Source organism: Glycine max, chromosome 13 (genome assembly GCF_000004515.6).
Source record: "Glycine max cultivar Williams 82 chromosome 13, Glycine_max_v4.0, whole genome shotgun sequence".
NCBI lineage: Eukaryota > Viridiplantae > Streptophyta > Magnoliopsida > Fabales > Fabaceae > Glycine > Glycine max.
This window is the reverse complement of record NC_038249.2, coordinates 22,383,314-22,406,864: the sequence shown is the minus strand read 5'-3', so window position 1 is coordinate 22,406,864 and position 23,551 is coordinate 22,383,314. Positions and strand designations below refer to the sequence as shown.

The following is a 23,551-nucleotide window of genomic DNA, read 5'->3' as shown; positions in this document are numbered from 1 at the left end:
AGCAACTTACACTAAGTGACAGAAATTTTGTGAAAAAAAAAATAGCACTGCAGAAATGAAAAACTCAACATGCTATTTATAACCAAAAATGCTATAAGGGTATTTTTAACATTTTGGAAAATTGTGGATGCTCCAAGCAATTCCCAAAAACTAAACCACGGTTCATTGTTTACCCAAGAAAAATTGTTAGTGAAAAAAGTGACAAAAAAGTGGGAGGAAAGAAAAAATGCAAAATGCAAGACAATCATGGTTTGTATGTGTAACAACTTTTGACAAAATAATGGACATTTATTAACTTTTTAGCGGGAGAATAATTCCAACTATTTTATTTTATCTAATAAGTATCCTTAAATTTAGTTAGATTTAGAGTCATTGTTATATTAGTGGGTTCGATTCAAATCTCGTTACCGATATGAGTATTTTATTGATGGATAATATGTGAATATGTTTGTAATCATTCTTTGAATCTTGAGGTATGTACTCACTAGTGAACTCCCAATATAAGATTGAGCTAACAATAGTGGCATGACAGCTTAATTTATTGTCTTAAATTCGAAAACCATCTCAAGTTAAGAAATTGTGAGACGTTAGAGGCATCAAAAGCTCCGAAAGATTTACCATTTATTAAGCCCTGGGCAATATGCAATTCAGTGGCCGAAGCTGAATCCAAATCACTGATATCTGAAAGATGAAGCGCCAAGCAGATGGTACTACAACGTAGCAAGGTGGAGAACCACAAAGACAGAAAACAAGAAAAACCTCTGGAAAGCTTTTATATACGAAAAATTGTCACTTTGTGTCATTTGACATCAAATAATATAGAATTCAGAAGGGACGTAAACAATGTCAAACACTGATCAAAGGGTTCATCATAGATTGACACTTTTGCTACCTCTACCTTACTGATCTACAGGATCCTAAGATGAACTGTGTATCTACAATTTTTTTAGAGTATGTGGTAGAAGGAATTAACATGCCTAACCAATGCCACCTCCAAATCTTTCTGTCTTTCCTCCTTGTTTCCCCCAGAGACAGAGGAAATGAAAATTTAAGCCCTATAAGAAATACAAATTTTACTAGAAGAAATCATCAAATGAACCCTCCTTTCCACTTTCAGATCCTGAAAATGCAACCATGAATAAAAGGAAAAATGATACTGTCAGACACGTCTTATTTTCCTCTTTTCATACATAACAAGAGGACAATTCAAACAAGAAATCCAAATATAAGCCATACTCTTACTGTTTATTTTATTGCAATTACTGTTACTGTCATCCTAGATGCATATAATTGCATTATTATAGGAAGCAACTAAATCATACTACGCTACTACCACTACCTTATCTTTGATATTCCACTGCAAACCCCAGATTACAGGCTGCAAGGTCTCAAAAAGAGTACTTCTATTCTTATTTATAAAATTACATTTACAATACACATGACAGGATCTCTATATTGGCATTACTCCCTCTGACTACCAAATTATTTTCTCCCAAAGGCAGTAAGCAAGTTTGATGGGAAGATAATTAGTACATTGAAATTTGGGGAGAAAGTTGGACTAACCCGATCCATCCCCTGCAGTGACATCCTGAACTACTAGTTGGAAAGAATTTGACTCTGGGGAAGACAAAGGTTCGGTATTCGAAACAGGAGCTGGAAATGTGAAATCAGAGTCTGTAGATGAAGTATCAGAGTTACTGGAAGCAATGTCAACCCTAGCAATAGGTCGAAAAGTTGAACTCAATCTTGATGAAGTACTCAAGATCGTCTTCAGCTCGGCAACTTGACTTGACATGGAAGATATCATCCTGATACACACTAATTTAGATCTAGCATTAATCAAATAGAATTCAGTTTTAAAAGTCATAATTCAAATCGTAGTGATGTCCATAGATGACAGAAAAGTAAACAATTTCTTAGAATGCTACCATAGTTAAACCCTCTTTAATGTTTTCCCCCCAGGTTATGTTCTTTGAACTTTAAACCATAATGTCCATTAAGACCCAACAAAGAATGGTTTCTGTTATGTGGTAAATCTTGGCCATTTTTTAATGTTCCAAATAGGCTTTTGAACATGACTGGCCATGACTCATACTGTATAGTACATTCTACATTGGACATTTTCTTCCAGTTCTTCCAACAATCACTGAAAACATAACTTATTTACCATAAATTCCATAATTGTTTTTTTGGTTATGGAAGCAGATCTTTCAAAAGCAACACTTCTTCATAAATTAGGATGACTCTATCTTCTTCCCAAAGGACAACTATACGGCTACCTAACATACATAAATGAAGCTTTTGAAATATTCATCAAGTGGATGCCATACTTATAGAGAACTCCAGCAGCAGCCCCTGAAGTAAAGATCGGTAATATTAACATAGGAATAAAAGGCAAAATTTTCCTTCTTCCACAGCTTGCTTATTTCCCCCCCTTGAATTTGCAAACTTGACAACTTCAAAACAGACTTTAGAATTATTTCTTTCAAAACTATAACTATTATTGCCTTAATTTACCTAAAATTTGTTGACCCTTACATTCCAAGTTTGTAATAATTCTTTTGGAAGATGGATTTTGGTAATGTTTATATATCATCAAATATTTCTATAACAGTTCAATCCTGTAAGTTTGCCAGGTCAATAAAAAGTAATTAGTGACTTGATAGGATTAAATAAAAATTAATATTGGAAAAGCATGACTTATCAACATATGTTCAACTTGAAACAACTGTGTCTAAATAGTGTGTATGTCTGCTAAGAGTGTTCATGAATGTTGACAGAATGATTTTGATCCTTTCAGGACCCCCATCATATGGTTTTATAATTGTTTATGCAAGTTCTATATTCAGTTGAAAGATAATATATCCTTAGTAAAAGTACATAGGGAACACACATACACAGTTATTCTGGGGCTGTCTCACTCCTTCCTTTATTCTATCTGCTTTCCTCTTGGTATACCATGGGCTAAGATTTAACCATCATAGATGCATTTTGTATTGGAAAAAGTTAAAATTGCAAGATTACATAAATCTTCAAGGGGATAATTTTAATACTACCTGTTCAACGAGTCCTGAAGCTGATATACTCTTTTTTCAGTTTCTGCTAACTTTTTGCGTAACTCTTCGCTGGATCCTTGAGCTTCTACATATTTCCTTTCATATTCATCACCTCTTTGTTTTTCTTCCTGCAACATGACCTAGGAAATGCGATAAATATATAAAACTTGGTAAGTTTGAATTGAATAATTATAAAAATAAGCCAAAACCTGTTACATATATGTACATAGGACATGTATGACATAAAAGCAGCAGATCATTATAACATTGACAACCATGTGATTCTTTAAATGATGCTTTGATCTGAACCGTTCATCCTTGATCCAATATGGTTTCATATCATATATTCCTCGATTATAAACTACAATCATGTACACAAATTACCCACTGTATCAGTTTCCAGTCAGTACTCATTTATAGATTGTTTGCATCCATTTCATTTTTAAAACTGATTATCTATCAATCTTCTCTAATCTCTACAATAAATATAAGAGTTCTATGGCAAAAAGAATATTATTCCTCTCTTACCTCTTTACAGTTAATTTTCATGTAATTCAACAAAAGTTACCATTCTATACAGAAACTCTTACCATGAATTATCTATTTTACAGGTATATAATGTTAGAAAATGAGAAGAACAAAACATAGAGGTATAGAACTGAAGATTCCTTTTAATTTCAAAAAATTGTAGAGATCTATGTAGAAAGGTTGGAAAAGGGAAAACAAACTCTAAATAATAAAATAAAATATTGATATACGGTGTGTAATGATGTGTTACCAAAAAAAGAAAGCATTAATACTTATTTATACTCATAGTGAACTCCTAATCCTATTAAATAAGGAAACAAATAAAAATATATATTGAAATGTGAAAACTAAATTCCCGATCATAATTTAAAAAGGAAACACATATTAAGAAATATAGAAACCACTTCTTTAAGAGATAATCTACGATACTATAAAATATTCTAAAGATATAATAATGATATTCTAGAATATTTTATAGATATTCTAAGAAAGATAGTAGATATACTATGTTTACCTTCAAGTTTTTTATTTCTACAGTAAGAACCTCAATCTTTTCAGTGTCTTTGAGAGGACTAGAGGAATCCCTGATAGCTTCAATGTTTTCATCATCTTGGAAAGGACTTGATGATTCTTCTTGGACAGGATTTGAAGATTCTTCCATAGAAGGACTTTCATTTAGCACAGGTGTCCCCAAAACCTGGCATTTCATGATAGCAAACCAGTTCGTTTTGTTGTGTCAGCAGGAGGAACTTAAGATAATTATGCATAAAGAAGGTAGATCATGTGTTTTTGTATTCATTGTTTTCATTGTCATTTACAGCACCAAAGACATTCCTAAGCTTTTTTCTTCCAGAAATGGAAGTAGTCCTGAAAGCTGTAAGCAATTAAGAGAAGGCTCCACGATAGTTTTGAATTATACCTCTAACAATTAAATATTGCCCTATTTACCAAGCAGACTAGCTGCTACTAATAATTATAAAGAAACAGAAATTTATCAATTATTCTTAGAATGTGGGTTTGGACCTAACTCAATCTCAAAAGTTAGGTCATAGGGAGAGGGTTGTCCCTCACTTATATACTTTATCTTGACCTAATCTCTAGCTGATGTGGGACTTGAGTTTTTACCCAATAATTATCAAAGTAAAAATATTAGGCTTAATTGCATTTTTGGTCCTTCTAGTTTGAACTTTATGCAATTTTGGTCCTCCGACTTTTATTCCAAGCTAATTAAGTCCCTCTGTTATTAAAGTTAAGCAAATTTGGTCCTCCAATGAATTTCTTCTATCTAAAATCCTCAAATTTTCAATTTTTTTACCCAAAATCTTTATAAATTGAATCGATTAAGTTCTCTTGTACTCAATACTCACCAACTAAATCATCAAATTTTGCCAAAAATAAAAAAATCTCAAAACTTACCTTCTTTATACCCTAATCTCACATCTTGTAAAATCCTTCAAATTTTATGTTTCAACTAAATTTCTTACTTCAAAACTCTTAAAATTATTTCATATCCCAAATCCATCATAATCCCCCCCAAAATTTGAATAGAAAATAATAATTTGATAAGTAAAATAAATTTGATATGCGACTAAATTTGCTTATTTTAAAACTAGAAGAACTCAATTAACTTGAAAAAACTTGAGGGACCAAAACTTCACATAGTCCAAAAATATAATTAAGCGCAAATATTAAAATATACAACCTTCTGTTCATGTTTATCATTGGAGTGATTGATGCTTTGTGAACTGATTGATGCTTTCCTAAGGTTCTGATAGTCATAGAGAGCTTTATGTCGGCGCCAATAGGACTGCATGTTTTCATTCCTAAAATTTCAGTCAACAAAAAAGCATTTAAAAAATAGGATAAAATATGTTTTTGGTCCCTCAAATTTGGTTATATGTTTTGTCCCTATATTTTGATATTAGATGTAGGGACTAAAAGCATATTAAAATTTTATAGGGATTAAAAACCGAAATTCGAGATATTTTGAGGGACCAAAAACATAATTTACCCAAAATTACAAGGACACCTCTAACCTGAATAGTAGTTGATGCACTAATTTGCTTTCTATATCTAAATTTATTACAAGCAGCCACTGCTCGAAAACCTGTCTGCAAGACAATGGCAGAGATCTTTATTTTGGTGTACCATTTCCTGGCAAGTGTTCCACGCATATACTTTTGAATTCTGACTGCACCTGCTTCCCTCTTCATGTGATAATACGATCTTCGAGCCAGTTCTCCTAAAAGTTGAAACAATGAAAGCTTAATATGATAAATTGAGTAAATAATGCATCTAGATTTTTTTGAAAAACTTCTTAAATATTATAGCTTAAGAGTCCCTTTTAAACTGTAAGAACAAACAATGAAGAAGTTATGAAAAAAACAAATGGCAGGCAAACTGAACTCTAAAAAGTCTTCATTATTTATGCAATTATTTATGCATTTCATTAACTAAGATATTTTTGGGTACTTGGCTCCCTTCCTATGTGGAGAAAGGCCCAAAAGTTGAAGCCCACTCCATGTCTCACCTACCTATGGGGAGAGGGGTCTAATCTAATTAGGGCACATGAGAGAGTGGCCAATTTCTGGGAGCACCAAGAGTTGAGCCGAGCTCAGCACTGCAACTAACTTTAGTTAGTTACAACTGTGCTGTAGTTCAGTTAGGAGTCCCAGGTGCTATATATAGCTGAAACCTCACAGTTGTAATTGACTTGTTCATTTTCAGAAATACAATCTCAAAACTTATTGTCCACTTTCTCTCAAATTCTATCTTGGTATCCAGAGTTTGGCTTAAACCCTAGATGACCTCAAATTAATTGATCCACGCTTAACCACTAAGATTGTATCCTTCGTCTCTCTCTACTACGGTGTCTCCTCTGATGAAATCTCCAGTTATGTTTTTTCACTTTGTTTGAGAAACTTGATTCAAATAACTATCTACTTTGGTGCCAGCAAGTCAAAGTGGTAATCAACAGACATCATCTTCACCACTTCCTTTTGAATCCAATAATTCCACCAAAATTTCTCACTGTTGAAGATTGTGAAGCAAATCGCATCTCTGAAACCTATATCGCATGGGAGCAGCAAGACCGGTTGTTACTCTCGTGGTTGCAATTGTCGATTTCTCACAACATGCTTGCTCGAGTAATTGGATGCAAAAAGCACTTGGAAGCTATGGGACAAGATTCACTTATACTTTTATTCTCACACGAATGCAAAGACACGACAATTTTGCACAAAACTTCAAAGCACAACGCTTCAAGATCAAACAATTTCGAAGTACTTCTTTGAATTCAATCCCTAGTTAACACACCATAATTGGTGATACAGTTTCAACTGATGAATAATCGAAGGCCTTCCTGAAGAATATGAATCTACTGTAGCCTTAATAGACTTAATCCAATGTCAATTGATGAAGTAGAAACCCTCATAACACATGAAGCTCGACTTGACAAATTTTGAAAGAAAATTTTGGTTTCAGTAAATTTTTTGTCTCATCCTATTCAGGAAGCACTACAAGCTAATGTTGCACAAAATGCATCGTCAAATGATCAATGCTCTGATTTCAACAACACAAACACTGCCTCTGGTGGACATGGTAGCTGTGGAGGCAGATCTCACTTTTGTGCTGGTTGGTGGTCGTGGATTTTGTGGTGGTTGTGGTTGTAACTTTGTTTAGTGCCATGTCATTCATTTCTACCATCAATTTGGTCAGAGTTATGATCCTGTACAAACATATCAGTCTGACAATTTTAATCCTCAGTTTTACACTCAATGGCACCCATCTCCATATGGATTCTCTACTCCCTAACACACTATCCTTCAGGAAATCATGCACAATTTGTTTGACCATCATTAGTACTACATTCAAGCCACACTGAAGCTATGTTGACGAATACAAATCCTTGTACTTCAGCTACTTGGTTCCCTGATTTGGGAGCCTCACATCATGCCAACTATGATGCTCAGCACATTCAACAACATTTTCTATTTGCAGGACCAGATCAAATAATTGTTGGCAATAGCCAAGGCATACACATTCAATCTGCAGGTTCCACACATTTTCTGACACCTTTAAACTCAATTTTCATTCCCTCTCAAAAAACTGTTACATGTCCCTTCCATTACTAAGAACCTTCTAAGTGCAGCAAGTTTGCAAAAGACAATTCTGTATACTTTGAATTTCATCCTTTGTTTTGTTTGGTGAAATCACAGGGTAGCAATGAGATTCTCCTCAAAGGCACTGTGGGATCGGATGGCTTGCATCAATTTCCTTCTCTACTGCAAAACTCTGCAGAATCAAGTTCAAAGACTACATTCCAAATTACACCCTTTCATTCTGCTGTAAACAATTCTCATGTAAATACAACTACTGCTAATGCTGTTTCTTTCTCTACTAGGCATGCTAGGTTAGGCCACCGTAGTGCAGATGTAGATGTACAAAGGAAAGTATTCCAATATTGTAATATTCCATTAATCAACAAGAATGCATCTGATTTTTGCTCTTCTTGTTGTATGGGTAAGACTCATCTCTTACATTCATCTTTGTCTCATACCACTTAAAATTCTCCTCTAGAACTCATTTACAGTGATTTATGGGGACCTGCCCCAACACTTTCCTCCTCAGGTTAACTTTATTATGTCACATTTGTTGATGCTCATACTCACTTCACCTGGATCTATCTTCTAAAACAAAAATCAGAAACACTAAACATGTTTAAACAGTTCTAAACTATAATTGAAAAACAGTTTAACCCATCTATCAAAGCTGTCCAAACAGACTAGGGGAGAGAGTTCAGATCTTTAACTTCCTTTCTAACCCAAATTAGAGTTCATCATGTCATTTGTCCACGCACCCATCATCAAAATGGGGCAGTAGAACAAAGCACGTGAGTTAGGTATCACTCTTTCGTCACAAGCCTCTCTCCCTTTCAAATTTTGGGACCATGCCTTCCTCATAAGTGTCTATCTCATAAACAGACTTCCCACCTCCTCTCTTAACTTTGTCATTCCCTACACTAAACTATTCTAGGGGTATTCCTCCCCCCACAAAGGTTACAAGTGCCTTTCAGCTGATGGACAACTCTTTGTTTCCAAAGATGTCATAGCAATGGGTATAGGTTCCCCTACACTGACCTGTTTTGTGTCTTCCCCTCACCTTCTCTTGCCTCCAATACACTAGACTCTATTCCAGCATCTATCCTTGTTGTCAACATTCCATTACCTTTACCTTCTTTATCTCATGACCCTAGCCCCTGTTCAGATCAATATGTAGATATCCTCACCAAAGCACTTTCTCACACACGCTTTCAAGATCTTTTGACCAAAGCTCAAAGTGAGTGATTTAGAAACTTCTCACCACTGTTGAGCTTGTGGGAGGGTATTAGAGAAGTATAACTCTTTGTAAGAAGATCTGTAGCCAGATCAAGTTAGTTACAACTGTACTGTAGTCAGTTAGGAATATCAGGTGCTATATAGCGGAAGCCTCACTGTTGTAATTGACTTTCTCATTTTCTGAAATACAATCTCAAAACTTAGTTTTCACTTTCTCTCAAATTCTATCAACCACCATTGAGAGAAAAGAAGAGGAAATCACTTATTCAGAGCAGTCACAGTAAAACTGCATTTGTGGATTTGTTAACCATTGGGATCCACCTGAAATTTTGTCAGTAGGTTCAGGACATCTGGTTCTTCATTTTCAACGACTGGATTGGTTATTCGTTGTTTGGAATTGGAGATATTGTGCTTGAACAGAACCCAGTTTCTGGGGTGTGTTTCATCTTCTTCATTCTCTATTGGAAGCTTTGTACCCATTTTGATGATAATGGGGTTCTTTTCATTGGTCTGGATGACCTATGATTTTTACGTCTTACATTGATTGAGGGAGCTTTCTACATTAAAAATCTAGCATCTCTTCTGTGTTTGTGTGATTTTAATTAATTGCTTCCATATATTGGCTATTGATCCTCACAGATTCTTGCAAGTGGAGGGATTTAATGCTTCTGCAAGATAATGATCTTCATACCACTTTTTATTGTTCAGTGTCAATTATACTATGTTTCAGAATGTTTCAAAAGAGCTAGAAGGGAAAATCAACACAGGGCACACAGAGATAACGTCATGAATTGCCTGTAGAGATAGAATAGGATTATTTTCTTGTGTGTTTGTGTGTGTGCACCCATTATAACTTTTTTTTTTTTCTAAAAGATCATTACCAGAGTTTCTTTTATGTTTCACTCCAAATATGATATGACAATATTATATTTCTTACCCCACCCTTTGGGGGTTAGACTTCAAGACTACGAAAGAATCTGTAAAAACTATAAAAGAAAAAGGACTTGTAATTTGAATAGAATGAAGGTGCATCTCAAACTGAAAGACTTCATGCTATTCTGCCCATAGAGATACCCCACCAGACCACCACTGAGTAACCAAGGCAGATACAAAAGCTTTTTGTCTTTCACATAATACAAAAAAGACAAATAACTGACCTCTGCAAATGGATTGCAAAAAAACAGAGGACTTTTGCAATGCAATATATTTTTTCCGACTAAAATGAGTTTTAGTATGCTTTTGGATAACTGTTGCAGAACTACTAAGCAGGAATGCTCTCTGAGCATCCAATTCAGCCATCTGACCAGCTCTTAGGAATATTTGTGTTTTCCCTATCTGCAGAAGTAGCCAGATCACAGAAAGTTCAGCTGAACATATAAAACCATCTTGCAATAACGGATTTTGGTCAACATGAGTCAAAATATCCATCATTTGTCAATTTTCACAAGTCAAGAATGGTTTACACATTTCATTTCAAGCCCCCAGTCAAATGGACAAGTACCAAAAAGAGATTGCAGGAAATAAATGACAGCAACTTTAATGTTATAGAATAACAAATTCTTTTAATTTTGCATTCCTTAAAAATATACAAAGTTCAATAGATTTCCAGCTCTACCTGATAACCTGCCAGCCCAATCTTCTCCAAAATCTTTTTACATGAATCCTTTTCTTCGAAGCTACATAAATGTGGATCATTTTTAAGATGGGAAACCAAATAAATGTCAAAGTATAAACTGTGGTATCAAAACTATTTGAGTAAAAAGAGCATGACTAAAATTGGTGTTAAGCTGCACTTACTTCCCCCGAAGAACCTCCGGAGCAAGAATGCCTAATCGAGTTAAGAAATCATGAAAGGTCCAGTGAGTGGGGAATCCAGCACATTTAATTCTTACTGCTTCAAGAACACCCTACAATATCAACATTGGGTGAAAATTCTACAGAGGTAAGTTTAATTAGAACAAGCAAACAGCTTTTGTAACTTCTAATTGCCTATTCATCACATTCTTCACGATATTTTCAATTGCAATTTCTAATTGTCCCCCATTAAATATGAATAGACAATGGAAGTGTCAATAGTCCTACCCTCAAAGCAAATATGGTAGAACTCAATTCCCAATTTTACTTACACCAGATCGTAATTGTTGGATAACGTTCATATTTTCAAATATGCAAGGTTTTAATAGACTATTTGGCTTTACACATCTAATATAGTGTGGCTCTGTCAGACTGAGTGCATCCATCAACTGTTGTAATTGTAGCTGCACAAATAAGTACAACATTAACCTTCCGTCCGTTGGATTGCAGTAAGGCCTATCAGATACATAAAGAACCATATTTTATATACCTTGAAACGAGAACCAATAGAAGAAAACTTAGCAGATTTGGCTGTCTCCTCAGAAATTGGAGGGAAAAGGCCAGATACAAATGAACATTTGGAAGCACTTAGCATGTCTTGATGTTCAGGAACAACATAGTCTTTGTTCTTGTCTAAAAACTGCTCAGATTGATACTGAACCTGAAAAGAAGCAGATAAATAACAACTTTTAGCAGAAACTCACAGTGAAAAAAGTTGCATCGCAATTTGAAGACTCAAACTCACCTCCCCTGCATAATGAACAACAGTGAAATCTGAGCGTGTCAATTTTGGCTTGATGAAGCGTTTGTGATCTTTGAATGTCTGATAAAGCTTCTGGGAAAATGTTTCGTGAGTTGACTTAGGAAACATACTGCAAGCAGACAATGAAAATGTCAATAAAGGTACTATTAATATTGAAGGAAAAAAATCAAAATTGTAACAAGTTTATACGCAGCCTATGAACAATTTTGAAAATATAATCAATGACTTCATCAGGAGAGATTATCAGGAAACAACCATAAGACTTGGAAAAAGTTATCAGTAAAGAAGAGACTAAAACTTACCCATTCTTTCACTTCAAATTCATAAGAATGAACATCAAATCCTAATAGTTCCAAATATCAATGCATCACATCCCATTACATGCAGAAAACTTGGACTGCCATTTACTAAAACAGTAACAATCTATTCAAAGATATAATGCATGACACAGTTATGGAACTCCTCCCATTTCTCTATTTTTTCCTTTTTTTTCAAATATAAATGCATACACAGCAAAGAATAAAGAAATTTCTTCATACCAAGCTTCATCAAGCAGAGCAATGATTCCACCTGGTTTCTGAAAAAGAAGACATTTTTTAGATATCAGTGTTGTGCCATTCTGAAAGTAGATTCAGAGGATATAATCTTAGAAAATTCTGAAACAAATATTCCATAAATATTTCAAAACAGAATTCCTGAATATAGCAAAATCATGTTGTGAGAACCGAGAAGCTATCATCACAAATATCTTGACTACAGAATGCCTTATGGATGATGATCCTGGAATCTTTCCAATACCATGACTGACAAATGATAGCCACCTCAAAGGCTTCCATCGCTCAAATAGAAGCATATATGGTCCATTGGCAAAGAATAATGTGTACCAGTGTAAACAAGACAATAACTACACAGTATACACTATCAATTGTAAAGATAGCCAACTGCCAGACATCTGGTCTAGCAGCAGCCACAATAGGTACAATATGTACCAGACAATATTTCAACCTAACTAGTTTCTCTTTTACAATCAGAAATGATTTTAAGATTGATTACGCCAAAATTATTATTCATGTAAACAACTCCGATGGTGATTTAGACCTAGTAACAGTAGTTAATGGCAAATGTCTAGAAAACAGACAGGTCTTTGCAAAGCATAATCTATCAGAAAACCTTTGAAGCATGGGTACTTCTAAAATCATGCCATACATGTATTGGGTATGGTTACTTCTAAAATCATATTGTACACGTTTTGAGTATGGACAAACACCCAATACTCGTTGGGTACTCATGTGTACGTATTGGTTACATAACAAAAATATCTTTCAAAACAAATTGGGTACTTAATTTGGGTATGCATGAATACTTTTTAGGTACATATCAAGCCTGTACCCAAACCTTCCTGTTGTGATAGAAATTATAGAACATAATCCTTTATCCATTCTATGAAAAAATATAGGTTCAACCATAAGAGAAGAAGATTTTAGTTTTTATACATACAAAAATCTCCATCTCCTTTTAACAAAGAGCAAGAGTTATTAAGAGGGTGAAACAAAATGTGAGATATTGGTGGAGATGAATGGGATCCACTTGAAGGGATTGGCATTCTTGAAATTGGTACTCTTTCTCTTGACGAACCAGTCATAGAGGCAATTCTTTTTCAGTGACGGTGGACAAGAAAATGATGAGATTGAAACTGTTAAAAGTGTGATATCATAGACATGCTTAAGTGCCATAATATTTATTGGTGAGCATTTACGTATTATAGTTTTTTTATGAGACTTTTTTTGCTATGTTGAATTTAATCTCCTTTTGTATTATAAATTATGCTCATTTGTGGTTTTTTACCATTTATAAAATTTAGTCAATTGTTTGCCTCTGAATTTCAAAAGTATTACTTTAAAAAATAAAAAAAGTAAACCTATAAAGTATGCTTTCACAAGTTCCTTTAATAAATACTAAGCATAGACTAAAAGTTTGAAGAAACCTTTTCAATGAGATCCAGTACATCCTGATTATCTACAAATTCTAAGTAGCTCCAGTCAATCCCTTCTTTCGTGTATTCCTCTTGCTCCATCTTAAACACATGCTGCAGCACATCATTGACATCAGATTAATATTAAGAGAAAAGTCTCACAACTGAAGTTGTCAAATATATGAAAAACTAACCTCATACCTGGTTGAAGTGTTGTTGCAGCTTTTCATTTGTGAAATTTATACAAAACTGCTCAAAACTACAAAGAGGAAATTACGTATCAGCATGGATTTATCTTATTTAATAAAGCACCAAAATTAAAGGGAGAGCTTGTTTGCAAATATGTCTTTTCCAACTCAAAATATTAATGGTATTGAAGGAGAAGGATAATTTTAAGGATAAGGATTTCAAACTACCACAGTGCAATGAAGTAAAGAAGCTTAGAGCAATAGGAACTGTGCAAACGTATAAATGCACATATATTTTAACAAATATGAAAGTGGATTGTATGAGACCTTGTGTTGTACACATGTTTACATGTTTCTTCCTAAATAAGAGTATGCAAACATACAATAACAAGATTACATTAAAAAAAATCTATTCTCACCTATTCATTTGAAAGCTTTCAAAGCCATATATGTCAAGAACACCAATGAGACATTTTGAGCTAGGATCCTGCCCAATGGAGATATTAATTTTTTGGACTAACCTGGACATGACAAAAACACATAATTGTATTTGATGTCTTCAATTCCTTCTATAGTGAAATAAGAAATCATTCAGACTTACAAAATCACATTACCAGTCAAATAATCGAGAATATAGTGTTTTGGCTAAACCATCCCTGCTAACTGTAGCACCAAGAGGATCAAGACTTCTTTTGATGATCTCTTCTGGAGTAATCATCACACGCTCACGGAGTGCACCTTCCAAAGAATTAGGATCACACCTGAAATATGAATAAAATCAATTGATAAATAATATTAATACATAGATATTGCAAAATGATAACAGCAAAAATTCAGCCATACATGAGAAGTTCTGCTGTTGTTTGGAGATGAAACTTGGATTCTTCATCTTCTAGAACTGATGAATCAGTTTCTTCTGATTTTGCAAACTTAATGTTTCCAAGATGAAGAATAGCAGCTACAACTCTGAAAATAGCATCCTGAGAGGAGGAAGGAAGGAAAAATATTACTAATTTTAATTAGAAGTTTTGTTTGGAGAGGAAGCTAAATTAAATTAGTAGAATCACTAACAAAGGTTATAGTTGTACCTGCTCCTCCTGACTGATTCCCACAATATCCATGGCTCTCTTGGTGCTCAGATACTCTTGAGCAGAATTTACACCAATTAATTCATAGCAATTGGATTGATTAAGGTAGTGAAATGATCTAGGATCTCCCAACTTATATTTCTCCTTTTCCTAAACAAAATCAGGATGCTGCGAATAAAATTATAAAGGACATGAAGAATGGTGAATAGAAGATCAAGCTTTGACTTGCCTACCTCAGGAGGAGAAGCACAAAGAAGGTAGAAACAATGATAGTTACGCTCAGGATCTGAGATTTGGCAAACACGAGATTTCTCAAGCAGATAAGTTCTAATGGCTGCACCAGATATTCGTCCGTACTTATTAAATTGAATCTCAACAAATTTTCCAAAACGGCTGCAAGAAAATAAACAAACAGAAGTAGGTATGAAACTGCTGCTTGTTATTGAAATCACTAATTCATAAACGAGAAAGAACTTTTATGATGCCCGGTACTTCCTGATGACTGTGTGAATACAAATAACATGAAAGGTAGAAAAAGATCCCAACGAAAAATTTTCAATGAAAAATATTGTCTTTCATTTTCATGAACATTTTTCCCGATTAAACTAATGACAACTAAAAAGCATTGAGTATGTAAATGATGATAAAGTCAAAAGATGAAGAAAATTTGAGTTAAGTATTCAAAAACCTCCACCTGTACAAGATACTAATATGAATATAAACCATATACTAGAAATCACACACATGGAAATGCAAGTATGGATCTAAAGAAGTATAGTATAAAAAGTGTGTGTGTGTGTGTATTGCACATAATGTAACATCAAAAACCAAGCATCATAGAACATAACCAGAAATCTCTTACCTTGAATTGTCATTTCTAACAGTTTTTGCATTACCAAATGCTTCAAGAACTGGATTTGACTGCATCATTACAAATTAAAACTTTAAGGGGAGTGATGAGTTCAACATTCGCCAGCAATAAACCATGAAATACAAACCAATTGACTAACCAAGAGAAGAGTAATCAAAACCAGAATTTTATCTAATAGGAAAAAAATGCAAGGCTTCTAATTTCATATATAAGAAAAAATATTATTAATTACAAGAAGGAGAATACAAAGAAGATTACAAAATATTAAGAGAAACAAAAGTGAAAAAGACTAGAGGAGCCTGGACTAGTTTACTTCATGATCTTATAACAACCAAAATCCAGACATTACTAAACAATAGTGACTCTATTTCAGCAGACTCTATCACTTGAAATTAATCTAGTTAGCCTCATTTGCTTGATCAACTGCCTGTTATTTATTCTACTAGTATCAAGTTGTTACAATAAGTATATTGTAGAATGTCCTGATAGGTCAAATCCATCTGAAATTTGTGTCAAAATCAATGTAAATAGGCTAATAGGGTAGCTATATGCAATTACAGAAATGGAGAAATCATGATACTTGTATTTGTAACTCATTCTATGAATACTCTCCGGTGTGCAAGTTATAGATGGATTCACTCGTAATTGTTTCTCATATTTTTTCATCTCAACATGGTATCCATAGCCTAACAAGAAAACCCTAATCCATGACTACCTCCTTTCTTTTTCAGCATGTTTTTCACTACTGTTTTCCAGCAACTTTTCCAGAGAGCGAGTTTTCCAACAAGATCACCATTGTGTTCACCATGAGCCAATCTACACAGATCTGCTACTTGCGGCATAAAAAAAATAACACACCATGTGCCCCCATACACCTCTCAAAAGCTCCATTTTATTGCATGAGGCGGCTCATCTAGCCGTGTCTTCAGCCAGTGTTTCAGCTGCTGGATCACCCCCACTGCCCTGGTGTGCCACTTATTGCCTACACATTCCTTTTTGCTCTCTCTTTCCCTCTCCCAGGTGACCCACAGAGGAACTTTAGACATTCAGTCCTACTATTTTTGTTGTGCACACGGGTAATCCCTTTCCTGGTATCTCTTAGCCCCCATCTCTTGGTCCTTGGGTCCTTAATTCTAGTGCCATTCTTCACATCATTAGTAATAAGTCCTTTTTCCCCACTTTTTCAACTTCTAGTTACTTACCCTCTTTTCCTTTGGCTAATGGGTCTCAAACAATCTTATGGATTTGGTACTATCTGCCTTCTACCATCTTCCTTGGTTGATAATTTCCTTTATGTTAAAGGGTCTCCATTTAATCTACTATCAATTAGTCATTTAACTCATTCTATTGATTGTGTCAATTCTTTTACTAGAGATTTTGTTGTCATGTAGGTTCAAAGTTTGAGTCAGATAATTAGCTCCAAATGTCAGTCGCATGGACTAACTTAGCACCTCTGCTCATGTTGGTTCGATCAATTGAGTCATCCTAGTCTTGCCAAGTTACAACAACTAGTACCAATTCTTTCCAAATTGTCTACCTTCTTGTGAGTCATGTCAATTCACCTTTATTGATGATTATTCTTAATGTACTTGGTTGATTTGAATGAAAAATCAATTAGAGTTGTTCTCGCGAATGTTAACTTCTATGAGTTTATTCCCGACTTTGTGTCCACCACATCCACTTCTAACTCCACCCTAATCGCATTACCACTTCCTCTTCCATCAACTAGTGCACTTTCACCCTCCAAAGTTGCCTTATGTTCCAAAGGTACCACCTCTTGCATGTTCCCCCTATAGGTGCATCAACGACTAACCCATAATCTTGTGCCACCACCAACCAGAGATAGGACTAACTCTCCTTTGAAACCAATTACCATGTCCCCTTCAACATTGCCTCTAGTACTTGATCTCCCAAATCCCAATTACTTTCCAAAAAAGGTATATGTTCTATTCATTATCCTTCTTCACATAAGGTCACTTTAAGTTATCATCATTTATCTTCTTCACATTATGTTTGTCTTTCTTCTTTTTCTTTTGTGTCTATCGCTAAGATTGTAGGTGATGTTTTTTCTCATCCTGGCCACAGACAAGCTATGATTGATGAGATGTGTGTCTTTTAGAGTAATGGTACTTAGGACCTAGTTCTTGTTCCCCAGAGGAAATTTGTTGTTGGTATTGATGAATTTTTATAATAAAGGTTGGCTTTGATGGCCAATTTGATCACCTCAAGGCTCTTTGGTTGCTAAAGGCTATACTCAGGCCTTTGGCTTCTTATGGTGATACTATCTCTCTTGTTGCTAAAATGGCCTTTGTCTCATTATTTTTGTCCATAATTGCTATTTGCCATTGGCCCCTCTACCAATTTGATACTCCCTCCATCCCTAATTATAAGACCCTTTTCAAAAATTTGTTTGTCCGTTTTTATAAGATCCTTTTCTAATTTCTAGATGCATTAATTATTCTTTTTCCTGCATACCCTTACTTAATTATTCTCTCTCCAAACATTAATGAGAAACAATTAAGTGGATAGAGAAATAAGAAAAGGGTAATTTTAGAATGATAGTACAATTAATTGACAGATTTAATGCGATTAACTAAATTAACTACTTTTCTTAAGGGACGTGAATTATTTGAAAGGGTCTTATAATTAGGGACAGAGGGAGTATCAATTATGCTTTCCTTCATGGTGATCTCATGGAAGTTTACATGGAACAACATCTTGGGTTTATTACTAAGGGGGAGTCTTCTGGTCTAGTTTGTTGCTTCCGTAGCGTAAGTCCTTTCATGGTCTTAAAAAATGTCCTTGGGCATGTTTTGGAAAATCTAGCACTATAGTTAAAAAAATTGGTATGATTAGAACTGAAGCTAATCACTTAATCTTCTAGTGCCATTTAACCACATGATGCATTTGCTTGATTGTGTACATCAACAATAGTGTCATCACATGCAGTGATCACCATAGAATCTCTCAAGTAAAACAACACCATTGCCATCATTTTTCATACAAAGGATCTTGGCATACTTCACTAATTCTTAGGAGTAGAGGTGGCACAATTCAAGAATGGGATTGTGATTTCACAAAGAAAATATGCAACGGACATTTTGGAGGAAATAGGGTTGATGAACGCTAAGTTTGTGGACACTCCTATGAATCCCGATACCAAGCTAATGGAACAAGGAAGCCTTTTCTCTAATTTAACCCAAAATGTATAGAAGATTAGTTGGAAAACTGAATTACCTCACAATGATTCATCTAGATATCTCATTTCCAATTAGTGTGGTAAGCCAGTTTCTCAATTATCCCTGTGACAATCATTGGGATGTAGTGATTTGTATCATGAAATATATTAAGGGAGACCCAAGAAAAGGCCTCTTGTATGAAGGAAAGATCATACACTTCTTGTGGGATATTCTGACAAAGATTGAGCAAGCTCTCCCATTGACAAGAGATCCACTTCCAGGTTTTGCATTTTTATTAGAGATAATTTGATTTCATGGAAGAGCAAGAAACAAAATGTTATGGCAAGATCAAGTGCAGAAGCAGAATATAGAGTTGTGGCACATTCTTGTTCTTGTATTTATGACAAACTCTATAAATAATACTCTCCTATGGTTTCTCCTATTTTTCATCTCAACAACTTGAAATAAACTGTTAAATTTTTATTTTTTTTAAAAACGTTATCTAATGATACAGCAGGGTGAGGTATATATTAGCCATAAACTAATATTAGCAAAAATCAATAATTCATTAGCTAACAGATATGAATTATGCCAAATTATCTTCACATTTGAATTCATTCTTTTCATTTTTCACTCGATAATGACTAATGAGAGCAAAATAGTTGATCCTCGTTATTGTTCTTTAAATGTCCTCCTTCTTGTTCTTTTAAGTGTCTATGGCACCATGTTTCCAGGCATCACCAAGTTGTTCTTACTTTGGCCAAGAGGAAGAGCATGCAAATAGCTTTAAACAATATGCCTTGGTACAACTCACAACAAAACATGTAGAAACAATAGCAACCATAATCAGAGTTAGATAACCTTCTTACTTCTAGAACTTGTTTTTCAACAGTTCTTCCTTCAGATGCAGTGTTACCACCCAAATATGCCAGGTACTGCATAAGCATTTTGGTGGTTTCTGTCTTACCAGCACCACTCTCACCACTAACCAGAATTGAGTTGCTTTTTTCCTCATTAATCATTGCCCTAATTTAAACAACCAGTCAGCAAGAAGAATACCATTTAAAAAAAATGAAACTAAAAGAAGAGCAAACTCACCTATATGCTGATTCAGCAATAGCAAAAACATGTGGGTCCAAGTCTCCAATCGTTGCTCCCTTGTATCTTTGCATCACATTAGTATCATACAGGTGTGAAAGACTTTGGAAGGGATTGATTGCAATGAGAATATTCCCAGTATAAGTCTGCCAGGATGTTAAATTATTATAAGAAATATCCATACATAGCTGCAGTTTAAGTTTTTGTCTTCCATCAAGGTAAACACTAACTGATTTCAAACTGAATGTAGATGGTAATCTTACATATATTTCATTCATCATGTATCTGGTTTCCAAATTATGCAGCACTCCTGGCTCATGCAAATAAGCAAGCTTGGTCATGTCATCAACCCCATCGGTAGGCGCATCCATATCCTTGGGATATAATTTTGACAAACGGGAAACAACCTAGTGACATGGAAACAGAATAGATGCGTGACATGGAAACAGAATAGATGCAGCAATGTTGCTAAAGAGATGTAAAATCAGTTGCATTCTTAGTCTCATTAGGCATAGTGTCTATTGACAGAAATAAGAAATTCAATAGATGTCTCCAAAGAACTTAGTTTACATTTTTATAGACTTATAGTTCTTAAGAAATAAGAAGTGACATAACTTTGAATCGCATAAACACAATGTTTTCAAAGTCTTTGGATATGTATTTCTCATAGCTAAAATGAACCACATTTCTAATAGAGATAGAGAATGAAATGTTAAGCATTTCACATACGAAACAGCCTGTCTCTGTATTCTTTCTCAAATCATCGATAACTAATGTAACAATGGGGCTACAGCTTTGAATTTCCTTTCTTTCTTGCACTGTTTAAGCCATCCCCTTCTACCTTTCTAGGGCTCTGAAACTAACTGTTCCCCACAAAGAGAAGGACTATAGAAAAGAAAATATATTAGAAACTTGAGGAGGGCACTATAAACCATAGATGCTAGTCAACTGGAAAACGAAGGGAGAATAAAATCACCCATTTCTATATCCCTCTTAAATAGGCTGTGCAAATTAACCAGTAAGATCCCTATATTCCATAAGAACATAAAAAAGGTATCATGTAACTTAAGTCTTTCTTTTATAAATAAAGATTAATGATGTCATGGACTAAAGATGTTGACAGAAAATGTTAAAGAGAGCTTATTTTACAGATATTAAAGTTTTCTAGTCTACCCTTTGCTAGGTATTTTAAGGGCAAGATCCTCCTCAAAAATCATTGCAAATATATATGTTTCTTAAAACAATAAATAAAATGTCAAAAACACTAAATGAGGAAGTTGAAATATCGAGAATCCTTTAAAACTTGAACATCACAAAGTGGAACTAGAGATAATTAGAAACATTAGATTGAAAGGTTGTGACTTATAAAACATCTCAAATTACCTTCTTCTCATTACTAGTTTGAATTTCTGCTTCTTCACCATTAATATTCAGTACCTGTCCATCAATCCAAACTAGTTCTGGATCTCCAACCCAAACATGAGAACCAACAACAATATTTTCTGGAATCCCCTGTATCATTTGAAATCAAAAAGCATTAAGAAAGTTCTTGATTACAACATATTTAAAACATTAAACAATCATGTTTCTATTTGTCGACAAGGAAACTATGTAAAGCCAAGAAAAAATATACAAAATTCCAAGATGATCGATCAATTATTTGCTGAAGCAATCTGTATATCATTCCATTTATTTGACTTGAAATAACCTTCCAGTGTTTTATCAGTATCAATCAACATATGAAGATAAATTCCCAACTGAGTAAAAGAGGGTCAATTTGCAGTGTCTGAACTCTGAAGTAGCTTTCGTAAGGAAAATGTGATAACAGAAACAAGACTATCTAATAAGTCTATTTTATTGTTTATGCTATAGTCCTTTGATGTGTGCAGACATATTTGAGCATTGAGTAAAGTTAGTGCAAAATTTTTATTCTCATATCTAATAAGTTTCAAACACCATATTAAAAAGAAAATGTGTTGAAGTAAGAGCCAAGGAAACTGAAAAAACAGAGAAAATGTGGAAATGATTATTTAATGAGGTCATCTCATTTTTTTATTTTCTTTATAACATTTTAATTTTCATTTGTTTATCTAATGAATGTTTGAATAGATTAAGGATACTTCCTACAAATAAGACTCACTTCTAGTAGGAAGTTCACTCTCAGATTCACTAACATAGCACTAGCCTTAAAACAAATCAAAATTCAATATTCGGAATATACACACACACAGAATGTGCTAATGTGGGCATAATCATGGCACCCAATCCCACTTGAACGCCCTGCTGTTGCTATGGATGGCAGAAATTCCATTCACAAACCTAAGTTCTCTTTCTCCATTCAAAACTCCCGCTCCCCCCAACTCAGTATATTCTTTAATCTCTTAAATCATGATTTTAGACCTCTATAGCTCTTGACATGGAAATTATTAGTTTGGTACAAAATATAAATATCTAGTTAGCGGAAAGAAGGATATTCAAATCTCCACTAGTTGTCAAGACTCGAGATACATACGAAACCTATCTTGAGACTGATGAGTGATGACCTTAAATCAACATTTTTAATCGGTAACCAAAACAAATAAATCATTATTAGCATAACATACATTGGAGTCTAAAAATGCACTCTCCCTCCATTCTTCATTCAGAAGAGCATCTCAGTCAAAACAGCAGTATACAAAATATGACTCTGTATAGGTTCAATCAAACATCTCAGCCACTCTCACCACAACACAACTTTTGCATCTGCTAACTTCAGTATCAGTTTATTAAGTTTCTCATCTTCTAGGCTTTTCAACCAGTTCCTTTATTATCTATCCCTATCAATATCCGAATACTTATGAATCGTAAAATCTCTAATAAATCGAGCAATTTCGAAACAGAGAGTTAAATGCCTAGCTAGCAAAGATTCAAATCTGCAAAAATCAATCACTCAAATCGAAATAAGCCATAACCGTACCATTATTCTAAGAATATGAGAAAAGGAGTCACATGCAAAGAGAAACAGGTGCGCGCATTTTCCAACGGCGTGAAAGTGAAATCATCGACTGATATTCGACTCGATGGGAAGAGAAGAGGAGGAAATGATGAGAGATGAAGGGAACGAAAGAGTTTTGTTCGTCTTTGAGTTGCGCGAATGGAGGAGGTTGTGAGAGAGGAAATGTCCGAAGCAAGGCCCTGCAAAATCGCCATGCTTGTGGACTCGCACTCTTCCCTCTCCTCTCCGAGCCGCATGGACTTCGCGGGTACCAACGATACCGTTTGAATACACACATGTTGTGGAAGTATGTGAAATGGGTTAAATAAATAAATAAATAACCTTAAATGTAATTTTGTTCAACTATTTTTTAAAATTAGTAATTTTTGTGTTCTTATTTTAAAATAAAAATATTAAATTTTTTATCTTTTAAAATTCACAATTTTCGTTCCCATATTTAAAAAAAAAATTGTATAATCTCTTTGTTAAGTAAAATATGTAATTTTAATCTTTTGTCAAATTGAAAGCGATAATTATTTAAAGATTATTATTAATTATGACATTGATTAAACAAATAATTTCATGTAACCCTCACTAAATTTGAATTAACATTTCAAATTTGATTAAAGATCAAAATGTATAAC

The 23,551-nt window shown here is 34.3% G+C and overlaps 1 protein-coding gene across 2 annotated transcripts; it reads right to left on the bottom strand.

Annotated features, from left to right (window-relative positions):
- Positions 1–751: 751 nt before the first annotated feature.
- On the bottom strand, positions 752–23,187 carry LOC100803485 (myosin-14). 2 transcript variants are annotated; one of them, XM_006593948.4, is made up of 26 exons: positions 22,890–23,187; positions 21,317–21,445; positions 20,197–20,340; positions 19,934–20,079; positions 19,705–19,861; positions 15,648–15,706; positions 15,019–15,178; positions 14,786–14,935; positions 14,541–14,677; positions 14,312–14,458; positions 14,117–14,218; positions 13,711–13,768; positions 13,522–13,623; positions 12,077–12,114; positions 11,520–11,646; positions 11,265–11,435; positions 11,047–11,178; positions 10,718–10,827; positions 10,536–10,596; positions 10,078–10,255; positions 5,621–5,826; positions 5,287–5,391; positions 4,099–4,281; positions 3,057–3,196; positions 1,564–1,808; positions 752–1,120 (listed from the first exon to the last, which is right to left on the bottom strand). In XM_006593948.4, exons 1-26 carry the CDS (start codon positions 22,890–22,892, stop codon positions 1,077–1,079), a joined length of 3,234 nt encoding a protein of 1,077 aa, XP_006594011.1. In that variant the 5' UTR covers positions 22,893–23,187; the 3' UTR covers positions 752–1,076. The 2 variants fall into 2 exon arrangements, with proteins under 2 accessions (XP_006594011.1, XP_014620951.1); XM_014765465.3 differs by lacking the exon at positions 752–1,120 and having other exon boundaries at positions 1,216–1,818.
- Between the last annotated feature and the right edge of the window lie 364 nt (positions 23,188–23,551).